Here is an 18,342-nt window from a genome sequence, read left to right on the forward strand (position 1 = left end):
ATCCAAGGGTTGCAGAAGCGCGCCATCAGGGGTCAACTTGCATTGCAGGTTTCTTTTCGTCTGGTATGTTTTGACTTACAGGACCAAACTCCATTAGCTGGATCGTCGCATACACACACGCTTCGCAAGAAACTTCAGCTAACCATTCTTAAATAGGTTCGCACAGTTAACATATTTCGATAGAATTTGTCACAATGGGGATTCAGAAAGACCGAGGTATAACATTCAATAGCAGAGCTGTTTATAATACAGCTTTGCTCAATAGTGGCGCAAAGCGCCCTCATTGAAAAGACTCACAAGCTCCAAAGTTCAACAAACTTAAAGCATTTAGACCATGATAGGCCTGATAGTATTCAGGTCACATAATGTATTTCTAGAGATGCATTGACGTAGAAATCATTTCATAACACAGTGACGAATGATCCGCATAAGGTTACTGCAGCAGAAATGCATTAAATGCTACCCCTATCAACGAATCGTCAGTCGCATTTCCCGTAACACTTTCCAACAATGTGTCAATGAAAATACTTTTGTGATTTCTTTACACACCCCACACGACTGTGAGGGATACGATATTTTGCTAAAAGCCCTTGTTCCCCAACATTGCTGAGATAAATTGTTAGCGGATATCTCGTCAATTATTTCCAATACATGTGGATTGATGCCTTACATAAAACAGGAACACATTGCTCAGCTTGAAGAACCTTTTATATACGTAAAGATCAGCCACTATCACACCATATTTATACAAATACTTAATGAATTATTTCCAATACTCAGAGAAAGTAAACTTTATGTATTATTGTTTCCTTCATTTCTAAACAAGGTTGAAGCTTTCCTTCTTCATTTACTTATTTTAAGAATTCAAAACTAAATCAAATTATGTGCTTTAAATTTGATTTTAGTTTTCAAGTGTTTTTATACAGTCTTAAACTTCCATGTTAGTATCATTATGACAATCTGAAGCATACACCTTTCTCAGCTCAATAACCTATAAAAAATTCAAATATACAAACTTTGCCATTTAGCGAGCAGGATATGTGGAATACAATGTGAAGATTTAGATAGTAATTAAAAAATATGTTATCCTAAAACAGACAAACAAAACAAAACAAAACAAGAAAGCGTTCCTCTCTGCACAACATTTCGGAAATATTAACTCTGCGGTACTTTATCAGTTTACATCTGGCGATGTATATTTTTCTCCTTTTTATTTCATTGCTTGTTCATATTTTTAGTGGCTTCTCGAGCAATGGTTTTGATGGATCTTTTCCAAAACGTCGCTGGCCTTTTGTGATTCCACATATTTCTCGAACACTCGTTTTCCAGCAATAATTATATTTGTCGATTATAGTCTCGATACAAATACAATCATTTTTAGAGAAGGTTGGTGTCTATATCTTCTTGAAATAACGCCTGGCCACGGCTTCCCCTCGGCGAAACGTGATGACCAATTCCCCGTTTACGATCTCTCGCTCGAAGCTCCGGGGTATGTCATCACCTGGGCCGCGAACAACCCGCTGCACCAGCTTAGCGCCTTGCCACTCGGCCAACACGCGAAACTCCTTGTCCCCCCACATCGGATTGGTCTCTGGGTACTCCGCCCCCAGCTTGAACGTGGTGACCCTCTGGCGCAGCGATGTCTTGGACGTGAATGTGAACTCGTCCCCGTCCTGCTCAATCTCGATCGTCAACCCGAGGGAGTTGATCAGTTTGCGCATCACAAAACCGACCCCCGAGGCCTTCATGAACTCGTCAAACTGCTCGCTTCTGACTAGTCGCCACCGGCCGTTCAGATTCCCCGGGGCTGCCTCGGCAGCTGTGTCGCATTCTGCTACTGAGGTTCCTGCAGCAGGTGTCTCTGCTGCAGGTGTCTCTGCTGGAGGTGTCTCTGCTGTAGGTGTCTCTGCTGCAGGTGTCTCTGCTGGAGGTGTCTCTGCTGCAGGTGTCTCTGCTGCAGGTGTCTCTGCTGGAGGTGTCTCTGCTGTAGGTGTCTCTGCTGCAGGTGTCTCTGCTGGAGGTGTCTCTGCTGCAGGTGTCTCTGCTGCAGGTGTCTCTGCTGCAGGTGTCTCTGCTGCAGGTGTCTCTGTTGCAGGTGTCTCTGCAGCAAGATCTTCTACTGCAGGTGTTTCTACGACAGGAGATTCTGTTTGGGGCACTTCAGCTGCCACCGCGGTCTGTTCTGCTGCTGCAGCTTCCGCCATTATGAAAACTAAGACGAAAAGCCAATCTTTTTCCCGTGGGCGTGTGTGTTCTTTATCTGTGTACCATAAACCTGTATTTCCTGTTCCTTGATCGTCTGGCTGATGGCACAAAGTTCACGTCTAATACAAAATACTTGTTGCCAAAAAACACTCACACGATAGTGGCCCGTCGCAGGCCCCTGTGTGACGTCAGGCACGACAGTCATGGTATTGGGTATACTGTATGGAAAGTTCAAGGCACTGCCACTTTACGCGTGTGATGAAAAACGTCACTGAATTACAGTTTTGGTGAATGAGAGTTTGACTATATGAAGAAAAACGTAGATGGCCGATTCGGTTATACAGTCTGCTCTGTACGAAGACCTGAATGTCGTCTACATTTACACCAGTTACATACTTATGCACCATTGTACAATGCATCATGGGATTTCTAAACTCCATTCAATGGCTTATTTGAAGAATAGAACAGAGTAGGAGGGTGCTATTTAGAAGTGGATAAATGTGGAAATCAATAAGTTTTCCTACAGACATTAGGTGGCATTTTCGGAGCGCCTGAAGTTTGCAGGAAGTTGCAATTGACCCTTGGTTTGTAACAACTTTTACCTCAAAATGCACACTTTCCTTCTTCATTGTTAAAATATAAAGAGGCTTTACCAGACCAGAGTTGTAACGAGTCACTGATTTTTGTGACTCGAGTCAACAGGTTACTCGTTCAGGTATAACCTAGTTTCAATATTAATGAAAGACCAGAGTTGTAACGAGTCACTGATTTTTGTGACTCGAGTCAACAGGTTACTCGTTCAGGTATAACCTAGTTTCAATATTGATGAAAGACCAGAGTTGTAACGAGTCACTGATTTTTGTGACTCAAGTCGAGTCAGGTCATTTTACAGCAGAGACTCGGGTCGAGTCGAGTCTTTTATTTTGCCCGAGTCAATTCGAGTCACAAACATTTGGACACATAATAAATAAACATCAAGAGACAGAAATGTGTTTGCTGTTTTGAATTTATTAATGAGGAGCATAGCACAACATTTGCTAAGTGTGAAAAAAGCCACAATGTTCAAACCGTGTATCCATGCAAACATGTGCTGGTGGATGTACATGTGTACCAGAGTTGTAACGAGTCACTGATTTTTGTGACTTGAGTCATTTTACAGCAGAGACTCGAGTCGAGTCACCCAAAAATGCGACTCGACTCAGACTCGAGTCGAGTCATTGACTCGAGTCATTACAACTCTGTGAAAGAGATGCAGAGCGCATCAGTGGTCATTGCCTTAGCCATATGGAAAGGCTGTTGACATTCATTACACCCATGTGGAAACCAGTCTTAATGCCATTTCCAGAGGAGTCAACAGAATACTGAATTTGATATTGTAAGCGTATCTTGGTGGCATTATGTCCAGATGGAGTTGTCCAAACATCTATTATTAATCACCAAACATAAACCCTTCCTAGCAGTTATTGGTATCAAAATGCCTCAGCCAAGACTCTACCAACAGTGATCTAGAAAAAACCTAGAACGGCAAAGCCGCCATGGCTCGCTGCTTGTTATCAATTTGAACAGCTTATGTTAAGAGACATCCAACTTATACAAATAAGGTTACTAAATTAAACAAGAAAATACTATATAACCAAGCTTCATCAAAACTTTTTACACGATTGGTTGACATTCGACTACAATACAAGTGTACAAGATATTTCATCGACCTTAGCAAAAAAATTCATTATACTCTAAGAGAAAAGACCTAGTTAGTGCTGCGTGCAGACTGTATGTTGAAAGGGCCTGTCGTTTAAAAGTAAATCAACAAAGACCACCAACGAGGGAGATATGCTTACAAAGGCTTCGTAGTTCTTTACAGGAGAGAGGAATGCCTAAAGAATGTGCGTCCAGTAAAGTCAGACTAGACCTGGATGCCTGGATAAGCAGTGCATTTGTGAGTTTGATGGATGGTGCATAATTATTAAAAATCCTCTAAAGTATAGTTTTGTACTTTGCATCCAACCCTATCATCCTATCCTCTACAATTCTACCCCCATCATCCCATATCTGAAATGTCTACTTTGACTCCACCCTAGTCCCATCTATCTCTAAACCTACATCCACCTTATCTTTCCATCCATATTCTCCTCCACCCTCCATCATCCTATCCATCTATTACTCTACACCCTCCCCATCATCCTATCCATCTCCTACTCCGCCCCGTCCGCATCAAGGTATCTATCTCCTACTCCGCCCCCTCCCCATCATCCTATCCATCTCCTACTCTGCCCCCCTCCCATAATCCTATCCATCTCCTACTCCGCCCCCTCCCCATCACCCTATCCATCTCCTACTCCGCCCCCTCCCCATCATCCTATCCATCTCCTACTACGCCCCTCCCCATCATCCTATCCATCTCCTACTCCACGCCTCCCCATCATCCTATCCATCTCCTACTCCCCCCTCCCCATCATCCTATCCATCTCCTACTCCACCCCCTCCCCATCATCCTATCCATCTCCTACTCCATCCCTCCCCATCATCCTATCCATCTCCTACTCCACCCCATCCCATCATCCTACCCATCTCCTACTCCATCCCTCCCCATCATCCTATCCATCTCCTACTCCATCCCTCCCCATCATCCTATCCATCTCCTCCTCCACCCCATCCCATCATTCCATCCCTCTCCTACTCCACCCCATCCCATCATTCCATCCATCTCCTACTCCACCCCATTCCATCATTCCATCCCTCTCCTACTCCACCCCTCCCCATCATCCTTTCCATCTCCTACTCCATCCCCTCCCCATCATCCTTTCCATCTCCTACTCCATCCCTCCCCATCATCCTTTCCATCTCCTACTCCATCCCCTCCCCATCATCCTTTCCATCTCCTACTCCACCCCCTCCCCATCATCCTATCCATCTCCTACTCCATCCCCTCCCCATCATCCTATCCATCTCCTACTCCACCCCTCCCCATCATCCTTTCCATCTCCTACTCCACCCCCTCCCCATCATCCTATCCATCTCCTACTCAACCTCCTCCCCATCATCCTATCCATCTCCTACTCCACACCCTGCCCATCCTTCCCTTCACTTCTTACTCTGGTTGTCCCATCATCCCACTAATCCAGCCCAACCATTATGCCAACCTTATCCAGCATTTTATCCACTTTCTACATTATGTATGTACCTTGTCCCCATGATCCTCCTCCTACAGGTACCCCCCCCAACAAACATCCTAATCTGTCACTTGGAGTCCTTCCCCATCCCTTATATTTTTCCCACATACTGTACGTGTACATATACATTATGGGCTGGGTAAAGTACGTGTACACAGTACAACTCAAAACGTTAACATTTTAACTTCATAGGCCTGCTCTTTTCATTAAATTAATACGTTTCTGAGCATCAATGCCATGTGAGACTATTTAAATACTGATAGAATTCCAAGAGGAAGTAAAGAAGCGCTTAATGGCATATTTTAGCACCTATTTACCTAAACATTAACATTTGAGGAGGACGGACAGAAGACGGAAATCGGTATTACATAGACTCGCATTTGCTTCGCAGCTCGCCAAATACCAACATCAAAGACATAAAGCAAATTGAAATCACTTAAAATCAGTAAGGTTGGCAATAATGTTAATCAAATATACAGAAAGATAAATTCAGTAGTAAGGCTTCGTGGTGACCCGTTTTTCGTGCTTGGAAAGATTTCTCGTGATCTTTACAAATTGTCTATACTTTGACATTTGACCCTCTCGAGAGTTGGACATTGTGCGGCCTTACCATATATCTCAACAATTAAATTTGATCCTTTGACGCGGTGGACTGAGGAATTTAGATAAAGGGAATGTAATGAGTGCAAAGGCAGGTTTTATGTTGAGCCTGATTAACCTCTTTCAAAATGAACTTTTTAAATACTGGGCCACAATGTATAATTTACGCCTTTTCAGGCCTCCATTTATCCGCGTTGCAGCCCCATTCCATTCGGTATCTTTGCATTCTGTTAAGAAGCGAATAGGATACAACACGAAAGGACCATGGTTCCACTGTACACAACGAAAAGTAACCTTAATTGCATATTATTTTGTATCATAAGGTACCAAATTAGTAACCAAATCATTTCCCATTATAACATTAATCATTGCAAAAATGTTGTTTCTCGACCTTGTGGAATATGACACATTTTTCTCGTGCTGAATTTTTTCCGGGAGAAATTTTGGATGACGGCTGAATGGAACTCACCATAATTATACCAGAGTTGTACTAACTACCACCGTCAACGGCCATACAGCGGAGCTTCTGGGAATGTCATCTGAGGCATCGTTGTTCACTACCTACTGAACCAGCCTAGCGCCCCACCACAAGGCCAACAAACGCTGCTCCTTGTCCCCAAACATCGGGTTATTCTCTGAGTACTCCGTGCCCAGTTTGAAGGTAGTCACTCTCAGATCAACAGGGGTTTTGGTCGAGATGGTAAACTTATCGCTGTCTTGCTGAATCTTGATAATAGTGATCACGGAGTTGATCAACTTCCGTTTTATCAGCCTGAAGGCCGCTGCTTTCAGGAACTCGTCAAAATTCTCGTTCCCGTCCAGTTGCCATTTACCGTTTGAATCCACGGGTAGAGCTGTCATTTCGCCAGCCGTGTTTATTTCCCGCACGTGTTTCCTTTATAGAGATTGCCGATACGACCACATGGGTGGAGACTCAATGTCCAAGATGATATTTACAGTGGCCTGTACATGGCAAAATCCTATTTTAAAAAAGGCCACGACTATGTCAAATAACAATAAAAACTAGTTTTGTCAAATGGCAAGACTCTCCATTATTTTAAGGGTAGGTTCGAGGCGATGATCTTCGTTAAGTGCTGGCCGACTATCCCTAGTTCTCTGGCTATATTTTGTGCTCAGGGAAAATCAGCCACTAAGTAGTAGAGACCGGTATTTACTAGAGCAGCCCCTCTTTCCCACTTCCCAGATCAGCGCGGGACTTCCCCCCACTCCCCGTGATCCGACTTCCCAACCCAGCACTCGCGGAACCCCGAACACACAAAAGTGGGACTTTGAATACAGAAACCAAATCACAACGCGGACCTGTTTTATCGGACTTTAAGCGTTTGAAAAAATCGTTCCTGGCAGTTTTTGTTAAACGATATGACATTCCGTTACTGGCGCCGGCTAAAAAAAGTCACACTCGCCGGAAAGCGATTCAAGAGAGCCAACGACAATTTACAAATCTCACTCGCCAGTCATATTTTTAAAAATAGCACAAGACAATAGCATAGAATTCACGGCCACTGGCGCATAAGGGAAAATTTTGCGAGCCGACTTGATTACCGCGAAAAAGGCGTACATTAAGCTGCAAGCGATTGAAGTGGACATCCAAAGAATTAGGCGCTTCAGAGACAATTACAGAAATAGGGAACTAATACCTAATTTCTATGCAGACGATTTGATCCACTTTTTTATTTTTACAGAAAGTATATCGAAGACAAAGCACTTGCCTAGTTTAAGGAAATCGGCTCATATAAATTACAAACGGCCATTCAGATATAGTTCAAGATGGAAAAACCGGGAGCAGAGACTAAACTCGGCGTTTTCACATTTACGAGACAAAATAACGTGATCTTTTCTAAAAAGGAAATTAAAGAATCGTTGTATCAGCAAATCGCGCAACATAAAGAAGATATTGAAGCTCACGAACAAAGAGGTTCGGGCTTGGTATTTGATAAAGTGCACGCCTTTTATATCAACGTGGTGGAATATAATCCGGTAGGCGCGACTTGTATTCCATTCCCGAAATATTTGGCGGGTAAAACAGCAATTATCAATGTCCAAAATAAAGAAGATCAAGAGTGCATCCGTTCGGCGTTAGGATCTGCTTTAAAATTATATTCAGACATTGTCAAGCATCAGTTAGAAACAAATCCAAAATCAAAAAAAAAAAAAAAAAAAAAAACGAGCGCACCTCGACTTACACTAAAGAAGATGGCCTAAATTTCAAAAATATAAATTTTCCCACGCTAATTCCACAAATTTCACGAATCGAATCACAAAATAATTTAGCCATTAGGCCTAATGTATTTGGCTATACCGAGAAAGAAGGCACTTACGTGATTTACAAGACTAAGCGCGCAGAAGAGCCCATTAATTTACTTCATTTTACCAAAGGCGAAACGAGCCATTATTGCTGGATTAAACACTTTTCTAGGTTAATGTGCGGTGTTACAAAAAACACCAGTAAATTATACTGGTGTTTAAATTGCCTGTCACATTTTATAACTGAAGAAAGCCTCAGCAGGCATCAAGAAGATTGCCAAGGAATTGACGCAGCGGCGTGTAAGGTCGAAATGCCTGCCAAAGGCAAAAATATTCTCAAGTTTGAAAATTATAAAAACAAGCCAGATGGACCTTTTATAATCTACGCAGATTTCGAGTCTGTTTTAGAAAACCTACCGCCAAAAGAATTAAACACTGTCAAGACTCAGGTCAATAAACTTTGTGGGTATTCTCACGCGGTTGTAAGATGTGACGAAATTGGAACTGGCCGTGAGACTTACAGAGGCTAAGATGCGGCACTTCAATTTGTGCAGTCGCTTTCCAGAGAAGTCGACAATATCAATGAAACATTTGCAAATCCTAAACCGATTATTTGGTCTAACAAATTACAAAAAATCTAATTGCCACAGATGCTGGATCTGTGAAAAGCTTATCGGCAAGACAGAAGAATCTCAATGCCAGTGCCCGATTCCAAACGAGCCAAAAACAAAGGACGAAAAAGCTGCCTTTAGTTCAGTCAATGAATCCAATGGTTTCAGGGATTACATTTGTATGACCTGCGCAAAGCCAATCAATAAATTCCGTAAGGTCAGAGACCACTGTCACGTGACGGGGAAGTACCGAGGCCCAGCGCATGCCAGTTGTAATTCAAAATTAAGAGTCGCCCCAAATCAAACGCCTGTTCCAGTGATTTTGCATAATTTAGAGTAATATGACTCGCACCTAATTATGCAGGGCGCTCAGGCGTTTAACGGCGGTAAAATTAGCGTCATTGCTAAAAATACCGAGAACTTCATTTCGTTTTCATTTTGCCAACTTAGGTTCCTAGACTCCTTTCATTTCATGGCCGTTTCGCTAGATCGACTGGTTAAGAATTGTTCACCCGATGATTTTAACTTACTTCGGGAAAGATTCCCAGAAAACACGGAAAAATTATTGGAAAAAGGCATCTACCCTTACGAGTATATCGACTCCTTTGATCGATTCCAAGAGACGAGCTTACCGCGAAGAGATGTCTTTTATAGTTCTCTGAAGCAGTCCACAGCGACCGAGAAAGAACACGCTCGTGCACAAACGGTATGGCACACGTTTAACTGTAAAACCCTGGGCGACTACCACGACCTATATGTACAAACGGACGTGTTACTACTAGCGGGTGTATCTGAGAACTTCCGCGAAGTCTGTAAACAGAATTACGGCCTTGACCCGGCCAACTATTATTATACACGTCACCGGGATTATCTTGAGATGCATTGTTAAAGCACTCGGGCGTAAAATCGGAACTATTGACAAATACAGACCAGCACTTATTCTTTAAAAAGGCCAAATGAGGCGGTATCTCGATTGTGGGTGCCAAGCACTATGCAAAGGCTAATAATCCCGAATTAAAAGATTACGACCCAAATAAGCCAGAGTCACACATCATGTATTTAGACGCGAATAATTTATACGGTTGGGCTATGAGTCAGCCTTTGCCTTTTAAAGATTTCAGTTGGATTCAGGACGTGACTAAATTTACGGCAGAGTACATCTCGAAAATTTATCCAAGAGCGTCAAAAGGATATATTCTAGAAGTGACGTTAGATTATCCAAGACACTTACACGATTTACATAATGACTTCCCACTAGCCCCTGAAAATATATCGATTCTAAATGAATGGATGTCAGCGTATCAAAAAGATTTAATGGCAAACGGCGAGCGAATTACTTCAATGGATAAACTTGTGTCGACTTTAAACACCAAAAATAAATACGTGGTTCATTACCAAACTTAACAGAAATATTTAGAACTCGGCCTAGAATTAAAACAGATGCATCGTGTCATGTCTTTTAAACAGGAGCCTTGGATGAAAAGTTATATCTATAAAAATACTGAGTTACACAAATAGGCCAAGTCTGATTTTGAGAAGGATTTCTTTAAATTGATGAATAACTTGGGTTTTGGCAAAACGATGGAAAATGTCAGATTCCGAATGGACGGGCACTTATTGAGAGACTCGCAGGACGCCGAAAAAATATCAGAAGTTAATTTTCAAACCGAACTATAAGGCGGCTACGCCGTTTAAAGAGTGCGAGCTTTCATCTGTGGAAATGTATCGCATGAAAACAAAATTAAATAGCCGATCTATTGCGGCGTGAGCGTGTTAGATTTATCCAAAACTTTAATGTATGATTTCTATTACAATACGTTATGGCTGATTTTGGTTCAAATGTCTGCCTATTATACACTGATATGGATTCTTTATTTGTCCAAATTCAAACAGGCAATTTAAGCAAGTACCTACGCAATAAGCGTAGATTATTTGACTTTAGTAATTATCCACTGGATCATAAAATTTACGATCCAAAAAATAAAAAGGTCATTGACAAAATGAAAGATGAATTTGGGGGTCAACCAATTTCAGAGGTCATTTGCATACGTCCAAAGATGTACTCGATTTTAACGGATCGGCAAAATATGAAAAAGGCGAAAGGCGTGACAAAAGTAGTCACCCAAAAACGGTTATCGCACGAGGCGAATAAAAGTTGCCTATTTCTGCGGGTGCAACATTTTGATATACAGCAGTTATTTAGATCAGATAAACACCAGATATTCACGGTGTCACAAAATGAATTAAGCCTCTCGCCATTAGACACTAAGCGTTATATATTACCAAACGGCATTGCCACGTTAGTTCACGGACATTATTTAGCTGGTTGTAATTCCGTGTCATTAGGTACGACTTGAAGTTCTTTTTTGACGAAACTCCTATTTTGGTCCGTTAATAAGTAATATAAAGTGGAACCCGTTTTCACACGCTTACCTTTTACTCGTTTAAATTGGCTGGTGTGTTTTTCAATTTGATAAACGTCGACAGACCAGACTGGATCTGTTGCTCTTCTGACGGTCCCACCCTCTTGCTCGCCTGGGTAATATAAATACCTAACGACCACGTTTGAAGGTAATTCTCACGCGTTTGATCTCGCTCTTGGGGGTGCACTCGGCGCTTGTTTCACTCGATCTAATTTGACGGCTTCTGCTGGCTTTTTGTCAATTAACCTAGTGTTTCCCTCGTTTAGCGATTTTATCACTTGAGGCAAGCGTTTCACCCATTCCACGTTTCGCTCACCCACGTTTAACATTTCTTGCGCGTATTGATGGCCAAATAAACACTCGGCTAAAGTTTGATCAAATCTTTCAACGATTCCCTGTGACCTATGAACGCTTGGCTCGCCCACTTGAAATTCTACTCCGTTTTTTGTCATAAACTTTTTAAACTCGACTTTAAATTCAGATCCAAAGTCTGTCATTATAAATTTAGGCCAGGTTAGCAGCGATCTTTTATAAATTTGTTTCACGGCTTCAGACGTTTGCTCAGCCGTTTTACTGGTCAAAGGTTCTGCCTCTTTATACTGCGAACCGACGTCTACAACGGTCAAAGCGTATTTATAAGTTTTACGATTCACTCGATCCTAGGGTAAAAATAATATACCATTTGATGCACGTCATTTGGGGCCACAAACTCCGACTGTAACGTCATTGGCCTGGATATGTAATCTGGCGCGGGTAAATAAATTTGCCAAACGGCTAGCTTCTTTAACCAGTTTCTAATATTGACCTTGTCTACACCCGTCTTTTGGTGTAAATGATTAACAGCGCTTTCACCTCGCCAATAGCCTTGTGGTCTGTAAAACAACTTTGAAAATTCTTGCCCCATTTTAAAATAAACTTAACATAACCGATAAGCTAAAAAATCGACTAAAGCTGTCCCAGATATAACCATATAAATTCGCAAATTTTTTGATCCTTGGAAGACGCGTAAAAATCTGATAATTTAGGTTTTGGTGGTAACGGCATTATAGTTTACCGGTTTATTCGATGTAGGCCCGTAACGCTTCATCCGCATTTTCTGACTCGCGCGTTCTTGTCGCATTCGCTCGTTTAAAAAGTCTAACATATGAACTCAATTTTGCTCCCAAGTTCTTCTGCTTGTGCAAGCTGTTCTAGGGCGAGGTCGTGGTGGTTTTGTTCTTCGTCAACTTTACTTTTTGACAAACTGCTAAATAAAAAAATTGACCCCGTAAATTCCAAAGCGTTCACTATAGCTCCTCCAACCATCATTAAAGCACTCGATATTTTTTAAAATATAAAATTAAAACATGAATAGCTAAATTAAAAATCAAATGTCAGAAATTCAGACCGATCAAACGGATATCCAGGGAATGCTGGGCGACATACGGGCGGATATCGGTCACATTAGTGACATGGTTTTAGAGATTCAAAATGAATCGTTTGGAAAGCAAAATAAATTAATGGAATATGATTTATTTTCGTATATCGTATTTTCATTCCTGTTTAAAATTGTTACATAAAATGAGAATCGTATATATTAAGAAAGTGTTACAACAATACACTGAAAAATTTAACCCGAGTCGCAGGCTCAAAGCGCCTCGCGCGATAAAAGGCGAAAGGCGCGAGGTAACCATCACGTATAACCCTTGCCCAATAGCCGCAAGTCACACCTTAAACGTAAAATTTCCCGCGATGTAATTGTTCCTGGTAGGGTACCGCAAAACTGGCTTTTAATTTACATTTAGACGGCGCCACCGACGACAATCGTACCGTATATGAAAACGTGGCGCGAAATTTGACCTCAGAAATCAATGTCTGTCTCCTAGGCAATAAAATCGTCAGTTACCGAGACGCAGACGTCTTCCACAATTGGCTACCTCTGTCACAGACTATAAATATGGCTTACTTCGGTATAGAACAAGAAAACGTCGCAAAGTTACGACTCGGGGCAGGAAATAAAAACGAAGCTGCGAACAATGGCAAAGATAAGGCGATAGTCGACGCTTTTAAAAAGAGATACGCGATTTCGTTAGACGCGCCTTTGTTGACGGATCACGGGCCTTTTTATAAAATAAATAGACATCAAGTCAATTATTAACAAAAAATGAATCCACAGAATCAAAACCAAACGTCAAAGACCGCCTCTGTTCAATCGTAGCCTCTGGCGAATCCAAAAAATACCTGGGTAAAGAATATTCATAAATACGCTTGGTAACGCTTGTACACGCGTCTTTTGGGAATCGCCACTCCTGTTTAATTTCTCGGTTTTAACATCGATTTAAACTCCGAAGAAGATTTGACGAAAGATCTAAATAACGATCCAATTATAAATCAGACAATGAGCCACTTTTTAAGTGAACTTTGCTAGAAATACGGTGTCTACTTTTCGCCACTGGTAGCCACGTTAATAACGACTAAACATCTGTCAATAAATAAAAATGCTTCTATTATAAAAGATGTCAACAGAAGAAGTAATGCCAACGCCAGCACCAAGTCCGGCCAAAACTCAAGTTCAAACGGTAACGAAACATAAAAATCCATAAAGAGTGGAACAAGGTAAAAATTAGCCGAGCATAACAGAAAGATGAAGCAGCAGTTAGCCAAAATGAAAGCGAGCGAAGCGAGTGACCCTGGCTCGGAAATAAAATTTATAAAACGGTTTTGGAGAATAGAAATTTAATATTGGGCGGTTAAGCGATTGGCGCAGTCGCAGTATTTTTAATTTTGAAAAATAAGTCAACGCCTGCAAAAGTTCAGCCACTGCCTTTACAAACTGTTCAACCAAAAATTAAAACACCTGAAATTTTAGACATGGAATAAATTTTAAAATGCTGTATATAAAAATACTATACAATAAAAACGGTGCCGTAGTTAGTCTGATTTCTATTGGTTACGCCATACTATCAAATAAGCTTTTTAAAATCAAACCACCAGATCTAAATATGTTATCTGTTGAGGACGCGTAAAAATTAACCGCGGTGTCTAGCGGCGCGTTGGCCAAGCAAGGATGGCTCAAATCACAAGGAATATTGCCCGCGAGTTTGCCCAGCACTTAAAATACGTATATTATAAAAATGGCTGAAGGAGGATTTGATCCAGACGATTTTGATATACCCTCAAATGAAAGAGAAGAAGACGATAAAGAAGAGTTGGGCGATACCTTTAATACAACCTGATTAGTTGAATCAAAATTGACACAAGTTGCAGTTAGACCAAAATGAAGGAATATTTCTCAAAGGCGCAGAAAGATGGGCAACGCGTGAGGTATTATTTGTAACTCTTGAAACGGTAGCCGAACGCGCAAGAGATGCTGGATATTCCGGTACGGGTTTTATAAGAGATATCTTAGGATTTCGAGATTACGGCCAAAAGATAGCCCTGGCGATCCAGAGTTCAAAAACGATTCAACCGGGAATCGAGTTAAAGAAATTGGCCGCGGCTGCGGGTCGCGTTAGCAAAACTGTCAAAAAGCTTATGAGCGATAAGCAATCACAAACAGATTTTATTGGAGAAAATAAACAGATACAAACGGAGGGATTAAATTAGCGCACGTTAGCCGCCCTAGACGAATCGTTACAGATCCGTATAACGGAGAATTAATTTTAAATCAGGGCAAGTTAGACCAATTAGACGACAAGATTCAACTGGTGAAAAATAAATTAGAGGAAGCGACGGGCTGATGCCAAACGCGAGGAACTCACGGAGAATTAGACGATTTGCAAATCGAGAGAAAAGGAAAATTAGAAGTTATTAAAAGAAATGCAGTTAAATCCGCACGCAAATTAATCGGATTAAAGAAACAATTACTGCAGTGATGGATTCTGATTTGACATTAGGCGAGAGAATTAGAATTTTATTTTGAGAGCAAGGTGTGACGATCGTAAGCATTTTAACGGCTTTTGGACTGGCCGTTAGTACAATTATAGCTAGCGTCACCGCAAGTGTGAAAGCAACGAGAACACCTGAACCGACGCCTGAACCAACGCCAGCATCTGAACCGACGCCAGAACTTCCGTCAAAAGGCGGAATAACCGATTGGATAAAGCGTCAATTATGCAGTTTGGTAAATGTATTGAAGAAAATCGGATTGAAGGCGCTTGCGGCATTGTCCGGGATATTCGGCTGTATTTTAGGGTGGATATTAAACGTCGCAAGTAAGGCGGTTGGATGGATCGGGGAACACGTGTGGACTCTATTTGTAGGCGCATCAGTTTTGATCTTAACTTACGTGCAAAATATGTAAACGAATTTATAATAGGAAAAAAAATTAAGTTTATTTTTTTGCCTTAAAATAATCCGTTTAAGTTAATACTTTATACAACATAAAACCGAGACCACCGATGGCGATGGCTTCTATGGTTAAAGACATTTTTTGTTCGTTATGCGCCTCTAACGGCTAACGTTCTGGTATAATTGGCTTTAAATTTGGCTTTAATAATTGGCGGTTCTACTTGATCGTCTAAAATGCCACCGGAATTTAAAGTCGGTACATAACCCGTCATCATATCTGCAGTCACGATTTGTAAATGATTATTATAACCTTCAAACGTGCCGATTCGTAAGTCCATGTCGGAAGGCACCAAATATAACCCCAGTGCAACTACAAAATTTAAAGGCGTTTTGGCATCTTGCAAGGAATCCTGAATTTGGTCAATCGATTGCTCGAGATCGGGGGCTGAATTTATTAGAGATTCCAGTATGGTAATAAATTGTCGTTGTGCGTCTAATCCCGTGCCAGTGGCTAAGACGCTGGTCATGGTCTGAGCTTGTGCCCGAGTAACGCGTAAACATAAGCTCGAATCGATTCATTTACCTTTGTAACGCCCACGCTCGTCAAGCTCCTTTTTTTAGGAATAAAATCCCAACAAGCCCGGGTAACCACGTCCGACTGCAAAACCCAGTTGACCGTATAAGTACTCGCGTGACCCGAGCCTTCAGGCGGATCAGCCCAGCCGAAGCCCATCTAAGTAGACCCCGCGTATTTGCCGTTGGTGACGTGTAAGTCGTGCGCATCGTAATTTTTATTAGGGACAGGTACGTAACCGTTGTCGTAATAATAAGCAGTTCCTAATCCGTTTGATAATTTATCGCGCGTCTGTTTATACGATTTATTTGGATCGACTCCGTATAAAAGACACGCGTTTGTAAACTTGCGATGATCTGAATTATTGTGCAACGCGTCAAATACGTCGTCACTCGGAATGGGCATCACGCAGTCGTAAAAAAAATTTTCACGGTATAATACATGTGAAAATTAAACAACGCCGACAATTACGATTTAGAATCGGACATTAGGTCAAAACCCACTCCACATGCCGTCGTCGCGCAATATACCGCAAAACTAAATTGATTTTGATAGAACGAAATCGGTTCAATTACCCAGCGATTGACCGCTTCATCCGTAGTGAATCTCAGTTATTTATACACGTGCGTTAAATGGGAAAACTCGGCTGAAAACCAGTTATCTTTATTGACTACGATTGATACATGACTAAAGTTGGCTCCCATATATTTTATACGTGTTTATTTACTGCACTACGCTATAAAAGGAGGTGCCGTTGGGTCGCTCGCTTTGCTTGCTTTTCGGTACGACGGAGGCGGGTCTTCGTATTTGACCGACTTGTGCAAACTTATTCACCAAGTTTTTTCATAGGATCTTTTTTAAAAACTGCCGCTCGTTCATTGGCAAGCGCTTCCGCTCTTTCGTTGACCTGCCGTTCGAATTCCTCTTTACTCGCCGGTTTACTTTCTTGTAATTTTGTTGTCGTATTTGACCTAATTTTTTCTTTCATCTCGTTAAATTTTTTTCAGCTCGGATAAAATCAGTACAAATTCCTCTTGCGATATGTCGCCGTCTTCAATCGCGTGATACACGTACTCCTCGATCGTATTTTAACATCGCGTAAGTACCAAATGCGCCGATAGCAATGCCTTCCATCACTAGTCCCACGGGACCAGTAATTAATCCCAAAATGGCGGGAATTCAACAGCTGCTGAGGTTGCACCTATCGCTTCGACGCCGTACTCAACGTAACCGAGTGCAGTGAGTATCCGTTTAATCTTTTCGTAGCTAGCCTCGCGCGCGTCGCGTTCTTTTTGGATTTGATATTTGATTTCTTCGATCTTTTGAAGGCGGTAAATTTTAGCCGCGTTTCGTTTGATACCCAGTTAAAATCCGGATTAATATTTGACTCGTTGTTTGTCGTCATCTTTTTACTATATACGCGTTTTTTCGCGACGAATATATTTAGCTCGATAATTAATCCGTCGTTTTCATTTTGTAAGAGTCCCCCATTTTCTGATCTGAGGTAAAAAGTTAACTCGCCTATATTTCCCCGTTGCAGTTTTCTGGGCGTTTAAAAGTTGCTACGGAAATATTGATTTGTTGAAATCACTTGTAACAGGTCAAACGATTGCCCGTTGTAAAAATTATAGCTTGTGTCCAATTGGGGACAATAAATAAACGCGAGTTTATCCAATTCTGATGTATAACTCTTCCAAATAAAATGTTTTTAACTGAGATTTCCTTATCGCCCTTTGAATTATCAATGACATTTTTCAATTTAAACGTCTGAGGATTTTGACACAAGTAAAAAAGTGTGAGTCTCCATTTTCATATTCAACGTTTTAAAAATCGATTTTTAAAAACTTCGGCTTGTACACTTGTTTGCCGGTCTTGGTCTTTCTCACTAAACAAAAGCCGAGTCTTTGGTTTTGCACGTCCAGCTTTGCCTGCGCAATTAAATCTCGTTGCAATTCGCAACCATTAGCGATTAACCACGCTGTGTGTGCAGCGACTAATTTAGTGTATTCAAATTGAGTGGCGAAAGTTAGAGTCATTTGATATTAGGAAAATGTTGAAAAATTTATCTAATTTCTCCCCTGGCGCCTCCAGTATTTTCCCGGTGGTGAAAAGTCCCGGGGAAAAGTCCCGCTTTTGTGTGTTCGGGGCTCCGCGAGGGCTGGGTTGGGAAGTTGGGTCACGGGGTGTAATACCATAATTATTTCAAACACTCAGAGAGAGTAAGC

General features: G+C 41.5%; 2 protein-coding genes across 2 annotated transcripts; both read right to left on the reverse strand.

Annotated features, from left to right (window-relative positions):
* Positions 1–347: 347 nt before the first annotated feature.
* Positions 348–2,336, reverse strand: LOC110977625 (fatty acid-binding protein homolog 7-like). Its single transcript, XM_022231916.2, has one exon. The coding sequence runs from the start codon at positions 2,202–2,204 to the stop codon at positions 1,395–1,397; it is 810 nt and encodes a 269-aa protein (XP_022087608.2). The 5' UTR covers positions 2,205–2,336; the 3' UTR covers positions 348–1,394.
* Positions 2,337–5,278: 2,942 nt separating this feature from the next.
* LOC147800232 (retinol-binding protein 1-like) lies at positions 5,279–9,554 on the reverse strand. Its single transcript, XM_087140078.1, has one exon. The coding sequence runs from the start codon at positions 6,834–6,836 to the stop codon at positions 6,537–6,539; it is 300 nt and encodes a 99-aa protein (XP_086996204.1). The 5' UTR covers positions 6,837–9,554; the 3' UTR covers positions 5,279–6,536.
* Positions 9,555–18,342: the final 8,788 nt, after the last annotated feature.

Source organism: Acanthaster planci, linkage group LG01 (assembly GCF_054643075.1).
Source record: "Acanthaster planci isolate LZ-2023a linkage group LG01, COTS_SCS, whole genome shotgun sequence".
In the NCBI taxonomy this organism is placed as follows: Eukaryota; Metazoa; Echinodermata; class Asteroidea; order Valvatida; family Acanthasteridae; genus Acanthaster; species Acanthaster planci.